General features: G+C 33.4%; 1 protein-coding gene across 1 annotated transcript; it reads left to right on the top strand.

Moving 5' to 3' along the window:
- Nucleotides 1-6,812: 6,812 nt before the first annotated feature.
- On the top strand, nucleotides 6,813-7,885 carry LOC112012844 (cysteine-rich receptor-like protein kinase 6). Its single transcript, XM_065762399.1, is given in 4 exon segments — nucleotides 6,813-7,045; nucleotides 7,249-7,399; nucleotides 7,516-7,528; nucleotides 7,531-7,885. Coding segments are annotated over 4 exon segments (690 nt in total). The 3' UTR covers nucleotides 7,824-7,885.
- The last annotated feature ends 1,685 nt before the right edge of the window (nucleotides 7,886-9,570 follow it).

The following is a 9,570-nucleotide window of genomic DNA, read 5'->3' as shown; positions in this document are numbered from 1 at the left end:
CCTCACTAACATATTCTAGATTGCACCTTGTAAAATATCATATCATTTTAATTTTTGCACGCATATGTGTGTATCAACTGTAAAAGTTGACTTGTGGTTGGCTATTAATCAACATGTCTATTAGTATCTCTTCTTAGGTGCTGCTTTTTTTTTTTGTTTTTTATTTTTTTATTTGAACTAGTGTATGTGCTCATCTCAAGTAATCCTCATAAAGTTTGATGCTCCTATGTCTTCAGCTAGCTCCAATTTATTTGGCAGGGAATGAGTTTGCTAGAGATTTTATTGAGCAAGCAACCTATTCAAAATAATCAAGTACTGCTTAAGGTAATTGATTCACCTTTCAATGTAAGGTTTTTTGGATTTTAGTGTCCTATAATTTGATGGAGATATTTGCGACTAATTCAAGTTGCATATATTTTTATGCAGATTATAGAGATATGCCATCTGTATGAACTTGACAGTGTTAGTTCAGACATTATGAAGGTATATATTATTTGGTGTAGCATGCTTGTACATATACATGTGTGTGAGTGTGTTTCAGTGTTTGTTATTGAATTGAGAGGTCTATGAAAATGAAGTTGAAATTTTGAGTTCCTAAACTGTAATTACAGGTTTCAATTACAATGAATAGTGCTTCAAAGGAGAAAACACAAGTAAGGATCTCTTAGTTATATCCATAAATTTGATTGCTAAGCTGGTTTTATGTTACAAAATTGTAGCTTTGTGAATAAAGTTGCAAACTTGTTTATAAAAGTAATACTTATTTGTGCTTTGCAATTCACTGATTTGTAAAAATCTTACATAAATAGGCTCACATTAGGGAATTGGAGGAGGAAGTAAAGTTGCTGAAGAATCATTCACATCCAAATATTGTTGTGAGTATGGTGTTATGAATTTTTTATTTTTTGATGGAAGTGATGATGGGTTCCTTTTGTTTGTTTTCTTATCGTTTTTTGGGTTTTATTTTGTTGTTCCTTATTAGAGATATTTGGGAACTGCTAGAGAGCATGACTCATTGAGTGATATTGGGGATTTAGATTGACTTTTTGTTAATTTCTTTATATTTTCGTATTGAAAATTTATGGTTAAACTTAGTCTTCTGTGTGTGGAGATTAATTTTTTTAAGGTAGGCATCTCACTGGTCCTTTGCTTGCCTTTTGTGATTTGCGTCATTCCACCCAAAGCCAAGGCCTGTACTCTCTCTGCAATCATTTTGTATTTTTTTTAGGTTGTTTCAAACTTGCAATCGTGCACAGGTTTCTTTTGGCTATTGCGAATTGGGGTGACATGCAGTTTCACACATATAAATAATACTTTCTAGGTTGGTTTGACACATGGAGACTAGTATAATATTTTTAATTATGCTATGCTCATCTTGATTTGTCCAAGGGAAAGGTCATAATCGCAGCCTCATCCTTATATCGTCGTTTCTTGTTTCATATGGTAATTTAATGCAAGTTGGTTACCATTGTTGGCGTGTTAGTAGTATAATATATTTTTATTGGATAATTTTTATATAAAAAAACAAGTTGGGCAAAAAAATATAAATATCTTTAGAAAAATGTGAGGTCTAAATAACCCTTTACACCATACATACACGTGCTCTGAGATAACATTTGCGGTGGGAGATAATCTTAATTGGTGAGGCTGATTGATGCTAGAAGAAATAAATGGTTGGCAGCATGTGCCAATGATGCTATTTTTATAATGCGGGGTTGATCATTAGGAATAGAAAGAGAAGGTTCAGGGATAACTATCCCTTGGCTAGTCATTATGATCATGACCATGTTCATGTTCATTTTTATCTCAGATGTGTGTGCGCATATATTTACACATACTTTTATTTAATACATATTTATATATTATTTAATCTATTTTATAATGATCTAATATATAATTTATTTATTGTAAGTATTTTATTATCATCCTCTTAAGCATGAGTTTTTTCTTTCTTTTAGCATTACAGGTTGTTTGTAATGGGACTGGTTTTTTTTTTTTTTTTTTTTAAATGTAACCTATAGCGGCGGGCAAAAGCGCCGCTAAAGGTTTAAAATTATGCTATAATCGAAACCCTATAGCGGCGTTTATAGCCCACCATTAAAGCTTTAAACATATAGCGGCGGGTGTAACCGCCGCTAAAAGGGTCAGTTGCTTAATAAACCCTATAGCGGTGTTTATTACCGACTGCTAAAGGTTGTCACCTATAGCGGCGGGTCTATCCCGCCGCTAAAAGGGCACTTGACTCAAATGGTAGCCTCATATGACGACGGTTTTTTGCCCGCACAATAGGCCAAAAGCGCCGCTAAATGGATGATCTATTGCAGCGTTTTTGGTTACCGCTGCAATCGACCTATAGCGGCACTGCAGCATTGACGAGACAGCCCGCCGCAATTGCACCCGCTGCTATAGGTCAAATGTACCTTTAGCGGCACTTCTAGCCCACCGCAATAGCCCCTTTTTCTTGTAGTGTATTTTGTTGAAACTGAAAACTTTTCACTGAAAGTACTGTAGATAAAAGTAAAAATTAGCTGAAATAATATAGTGAGACCCATGAATAGTACTAAAAAGTGCATTGAGGCTCATAAATAGTAGCAAAAATAAGCTGTCTTTTTAATTTTGAGCCAATAGTAAAACAAGCTGAATAGTAAGACTCAAAATCTGAACACATTCGAGAAAATAATGGGCGTTATTATTACTCACACTTTGTATTTCAATAACTGAAACCATGAATTTAACTCGCAATTACAAATTATGACATTGCGTGTAAAATATTTTGCCCGAAAATAATTTATTTGGAGAAAATTATTTCTTATGGATGAATGATAATCAGCCATATATAAGCATGTGGTCTGGTCAAGTAACGAATTTTCTGTTGAAGCTTAGGAGGTAAAATGTTTTCTTTCCACAACTCTAGAGCCTTTCTTTTCCTATCATTAGTTGTCTTTGCTCTTACTAGCTACATTAATTCCCATTTCCCAGCCTGAGCCAATCTACAATTATCACTATTGTTCAGTTGGACTAGGATCTCTTGAGCAAGCCAACGATGACTACCTATCCAACCTCACAGTCCTCTTGGATTCTTTATCCTCCAAAGCTTCCCAAAACTACAGCTTCTACAAAGCTATATCTAATAATACTGGCATCTACGGCCTCTTTCTCTGCCAAGGTGATTTTTCCCAATATACTTGCCAACCCTATGTCAGCTATGTGAGCAATTATATCAAAACTCGGTGTCCGGGTAAAAGTGCCATCGCATGGTACAACGAATGCATGTTAAGGTACTCTACATTAGTTTCTTTGGAGTGCCACAGACAGAGCCACATGTGTTCATGTGGAATGCCCAGAATAATATTACTGCACCTGAAGAACCTAATTTTGGAGCACTTGGTCTTATGAACAACTTGAGAGATAAAGTTTTTGGAACAGAAATGTTGTTCAAGGCAGGTAATATGTCAGTTGGTAATGGGAATGGTTTTAGATATGCATGGGTTGGTGCAGTGTACAAGAGATATCAATAGTACTCAATGCGGAAATTGCCTACAAATACTGATTGAGAAAGTTCAAGACTGTTGTCAAGCAAGGACAGAGTTTCGAATAATAAGCCCAAGTTGCTTTCTAAGGTATGGCAACTACTCTTTGTTTCTAGAAGCATCAGCCCCTGTGCTGCCACCGTTGCCATCGCCATTGTTGCCATCGCCACTGCCTGGTAATGGTAAAATATATACTAATTTGGATTTTTCATGGATAGTTCCCCTAAATATTTTGGACTTATTTAATTGCAGAATCTGACCACTCTGTGGATGAACCCTCCCCACTTTGTAGGGGAAAAAAACCTCAACGTTTAAAATGGATTAATTTCATGCTTCATATCAAGTATTATAAATCTAAAAGTGATAGGATTTTGGTTGGTATATTTCATGAAAACGCAATCAAGATCGAGTCTATAACGCATGTCAAAAGTTCATGATTAAAAGATTCAAGATGCAGCTCAATGAAGACTTTTATTCAAGATTTATAAGAGTTCATGCCAAACCACTATCCAAATTATTAATAGCGGATGTGGGTAGACTTGGAGTAAGCTAAACCACATTAAGTTGTGTATGTTGTGCTTAATATTTTATTGTCTCACATATTTAACAACAATTGGTAGCAAAGCTTCCACTATCGCACAATATTAAATAATTTGTTGCAGAATATGTTTAGGGTTTAAACAATACTTTTTCCTAGATTTATAGAAAAAATTCCGCTATATGTTGCATTGAGATATAAAGCATGCGAGGCTTTTTTTTTTTTTAAAAAAGAAAAAGAAAAGCAGCATGAGATTTAAACACCACTATAATATTAGGTTTGAAACCTACCCTTTTTTTGAACTTTTTTTTTTGGCTAGTATCGAGAAGTACCCTTTCGTTGACCTTATAGGTAATACTCATAGTTAACGTGTTGATGAGTTGTCATTTATTTGTGAATTAATTATTAGGTCAAATTCAGCAGATACACATTTTATAATAAAAACATGCTCTTGGTTTTGGCAGGTAATGAAAGAAACATTACTCAAATTGCCATCATTGTCACGACTGTTATCATTCTGAATCTTGTCATTAGTCTTTGCATCTTTTTAAAAGTAAGAAAGAGGAAGCCAAAGGATTACCTTCAAGGTAAGATCTCAGTGTAGCTTGTTATTTGAAAGCTATTTTTAGATATTTTAAGGGTCTTATTAACAAATGCCCTTACGGCATTTGTTATTAGACTATTATTGAAAAGTTTTGATACAACTTTCATGAAAAATATAAAAATGTGTAAAAAAATTAGTTTTTTTTTTTTCTAGAAAAAGTTTCTAAAAATATTTCTTAAATTAATGTTCTTAAGGTATTGGTTAACTTTTAGTATATTATAATAACAACTTTAACAATGTGTGTCATGTGAAGCATATATAGGAAATAATATCTTTCTTATAAGTACATGGCAAAATTGTGGTAACGGCATTTAGCATTTTCAAAAAAGAAACAGTTGTAAATGACCGTTCCCCCCAAATTTGAGTATGTGACTACCTCAATCTTATAAAATTAGATCTATTGCCAGTTTGACTATAAAAAGTTTGTCTCAATATGTTACCATCTTTTAAAATTTCATTTATTTCGGTGAAAAATTTCTCTGTTTTCCAGTTTTTGTGCGACAGATGGTAACATTTTCCATTTTCCATTGTCAACAAAACTAGAAGCACATAGAAAATTTTTTTGGCTTCATTCATACCTCCCCTTTCAAATCCTCTATGCTGCAACGAGCACTTCTTGACTTTCTCTGTTTTCCAGTTTTTGTGCCACCATCAATCCAACCACATCTTTCAACTGCCCGTTGGCCAAAAATCATCAGTCATTACAACCACCGGTTGCCATTTAGCCCACCCTCTATCCAACCACCAATCTTCAGCCATAGTAGCAACCAATCACTGGCCACCATCAGTTGCTACCAATAACTCACCGTCTCCATCTCTGTCATCACCACCATCCACTACTACTACTACCATCACTTTCCTTCGTTAGGAATTTTCGGTGCAACCAAAAGTTAGAAGATTATTTTTTCAGGTTACAACCAAACTATGAAAATAAATCATTTCCCTCAATGAATATTTTTGTAGAAAGTATTTTATTCTGTTGAAGCCTAAATTTGACACATGGTTTGCTGAGAAAAAATACCAAGCTCTATTTGGAAAAGCTAGAATCCAAAAATGTTTAGTCAAAGCTGTAGCTATTTACACAATTTTTTCTTTGATTTTGTTATACATTACTGGAAAGACCCACGGCAATATAATAGCCCACAAATATAATTGGAAGCAATAGTCTCCTTTTTTTTCTTTTTCTTTTTTAGAGAGAGAGAGTTGAGGTTTAAGCTATGGACATGGGCACCACAAAGGATAACATTATCATTGTACTTTCACTTGAATTCCAATTAGAAGCCATAATTTGTTGTAGGCTTTTGCATTAAGTAAATTAACGCTTTTAGAATAAATAAAATTGAGAAATTTATTACAGTTGATTTGAATTGAATCATGTCTAATATTTCAAATCTCTTGTAAAGCTTTGATTAGTTCTCCTCTGCAAGTAAATAAAATACTCATCCATTACATGCTCCTCTATGCAAGTGTTTTACTCTAATTTAAAGATGAACTTGCCTCTATTAAATGTGTATATAACTTGTTCTTCTTTAGAAGTGCTAGATGTGAAGTCCTTGCAATTCGATTTTGGCACTATTATAATTGCGACAAATAACTTTGCTGAAGCAAATAAGCTCGGGAAAGGTGGATTTGGGGCAGTTTACAAGGTATGAGAATGTTATTATATGAACTGAACTATTAATCATATGTCCTAATGTGTTGAGCCAATAATGTGTGAAACAAATATTTCTAATTCCTTGAAGTTGAGTTAGAGATTATTCATTCATAATTATTTTCTTACATATATACAGGGTAAGCTTTCAAATGGACAAGAGATAGCTGTGAAAAGATTATCAATGAACTCCAAACAAGGAGATTTAGAATTTAAGAATGAGGTCCTCTTAGTAGCCAAGCTCCAACATCGAAATCTAATTAGGCTCCTTGGGTTCTGCTTAGAAGGAAATGAAAGACTTCTCATCTATGAATTTGTGCCGAACATAAGCCTTGATCACTTCATATTTGGTATCTGTTCTTTTCAATATTAGTTTATAATCTGATAAGAATAATTTCAGTTGGTAAAAACTATTTTCTTTCCCTTTTGTTGAAAAATTCAATTTAGAATATTTGATTACTAATTTGGTTTCATGAATATTTAGATCCTATGAAGCGTGCACAATTAGGTTGGGAAATGCGTTATCAAATAATAAGAGGTATTGCTAGAGGGATTCTTTATCTTCATGAGGATTCCCGACTTCGGATAATTCATCGTGACCTTAAAGCTAGCAATATTCTATTAGATGCAGAAATGAATCCCAAGATTTCAGATTTTGGTATGGCAAAACTATTTGTACCTGATCAAATTGAAGGCAGTACAAATAGAATTGTGGGAACATAGTAAGCATCAAAACTTGCTAGTTGCTAGAGCTAATGAATGCAATCCTAGCTACATGCATGGTAAACTTCATTTCAATAGATTACCTGTCAGAGTACTAACAAGAAAGCCATAAAAGAATTGAAAATTGAAAATTTTGAATGTAACTATTACGAGCTCTATTGTCATTTACATTGATACTAGCTTTGTTAATATTGATATGTAGTGGATATATGGCTCCCGAATATGCAATGACAGGACAATTTTCAGTGAAGTCAGATGTCTTTAGTTTTGGTGTGTTAATCTTGGAGATTGTAAGCAGGTGAAAAATTACCTGTTTACATAATGGAGAGAATAGGGAGTATCTTCTAAGCTATGTGAGTATGAATATTCAAAGTCACATTTCCATTATTTTGAAAAAATAAATGATAAACTGGGATGTCGAAAAATTTCTTCTTTAACATGGTATATGCGCATTGGTATATTTCTGCAGGCATGGAAAAATTGGATGGAGGGACGGCTACGAATCTCATAGATCCTACATTGAAGGATAGTCAAATAACTGAAATAATGAGATGTATCCACACTGGACTACTATGTGTTCAAAAACAACCAGTTGCAAGACCAAATATGACTTCAGTTGTTGCCATGATTAATAGTGATTCTATCACTCTCCCTGTACCTACCCAACCTGCAGATTTCACGCAGAGCAATGTTGTATTGGACACACCATTGCAACAAGACTTTGGTTATCACGTAACTAAGTATGAGCTTTCAATTACTGAGTTATATCCCAGATAAAGTTTTGTAAATAAGCGTACAATAAGCACATTTGTCACGAAGTCTCCTGGTTTATTTATTTATTCATTGATTTATTGCCGAATAACTTCACTTCATTGCGCAGAAACAAAATAGGGTACGGTACAAAGGAATCTTCCCCATCTCCACCTTCAGTGCAAAAACAAAATTTTATTATGCCCACTTTGTAATATTGTAGGCAACAAAATTTTGCAGTGGCTTAATTAACTCAAGTTGCATATTCATGATGTGACGGTGATTTGCNAAAAAATACAAAACATATGGAAAAAAAAAAAACGAATGAACACTAAAAAAAAAACAACCGAATGAAGTATAGAAAAAAACAAAAACAAAAACCAAAGTAGGAAATTAAAAATATATATTAAAAAAAAAAGTAGCGGTTGAACTGAAAATGACAAAAAAAAAAAAAAGCCCAAAGACAAAATTAACCCAATTTACTTATCAAAAGAAAAGAAAAGAAAAAAAAAAAGAGCAAAACCCAGTTAACGTTGAGCAACAGCACAACTACACAAGGGTGCTTTTGTCCATTTTTGTTCTCTCTAGTTTTCTCCCCAATTTAGGATGAAAACATTTTGGCTGGCCGAGAAGAAAACAACTGAGCCCCACCAATTTTTTTTCCTCCCTTCCCTTCAACCAAACACTCACCATAAATGTTTTCTCTCCAATTTTCTCTCCTTTTTTCTTTTCTTTTTTTCATCTTCCTTAAAATCTCCCAACCAAATATACCATTAAGAGTTTGGCTTACCTCCAGTACTTTATAAAAATGAATCTCCTTTTGTTTTAATGGAGACTATTACATCATCTACTAACTAAATAATAGGTGGAGATTAAAACCCACTATCGCTTGCCATTTTATATTTAAAATAAAATGACATATCCAATAAAAAATGTATTGAAGGTAAACCAAATCCAAACAATGAAACCTAACAAGGTTGAAAATTCTTAATTTAAGGTGACCAAAAAAAATCTCCCTTTTATTGAATTCCTTTAATCCGTTCAAATTATGATCAAATTGAGAGTTCAAACTCTAATTAGGAACTCTCTATTTTTTTTTTTTTTTTTTTTTGAGAATCAATTTCATATTAAACATTCAATTTAATGGTTTGAGCGGCAGAGCTCAACTCCAGACTTACAAAATGTACTTGAAGGCTATTTTGCCAATATAAGTATAAAACTCTTAGATTTGATTTCTCATAAAAAATGAGAGAGAGAGAGAGAGAGAGAGAGAGTTACTAGAGTACAAAATCCCCAAATATATGCATGAAACACTATCCTTGAAGAAAAATTATGACATGGTACTTTCTTCCCTAGTATAAATCTTGGGTCTTACTAATTAAATGTTGGTTAATCCATCAATTATTGAAGGAGAGAGTAGCATGTCTACTCTCAAAGAGTAGTGTGAATAATTTTCTAATCATAAAATATAACATATATCTTTAATGATACGTTAATCAACCATTTAATGATGTTTTAATCGACCACTAAATGAATGGATTAAATTTTCAATTAGGGTCCTCAATTTCATGATTTAATGGTAAAGTAAATATATATGGCAAAGTTGTCAATCCACCACTCACAATTTATCACAAAGACAAGTTATGGAGGCAAAAGTTGTGACTTTAATTATTATCCTCGCTTTATCATCCCAGAGCTCTGCATATTGTGGCCAAGGTCCATAATACACGAGCTTTTACTCTGTTAGTGGCGCATCATAACCCCATTTAACGAG

The sequence above is a fragment of the Quercus suber genome, unplaced genomic scaffold, assembly GCF_002906115.3.
Source record: "Quercus suber isolate HL8 unplaced genomic scaffold, Cork oak 2.0 scaffold_456, whole genome shotgun sequence".
In the NCBI taxonomy this organism is placed as follows: Eukaryota; Viridiplantae; Streptophyta; class Magnoliopsida; order Fagales; family Fagaceae; genus Quercus; species Quercus suber.
This window is presented reverse-complemented; position numbering and strand designations above follow the sequence as displayed.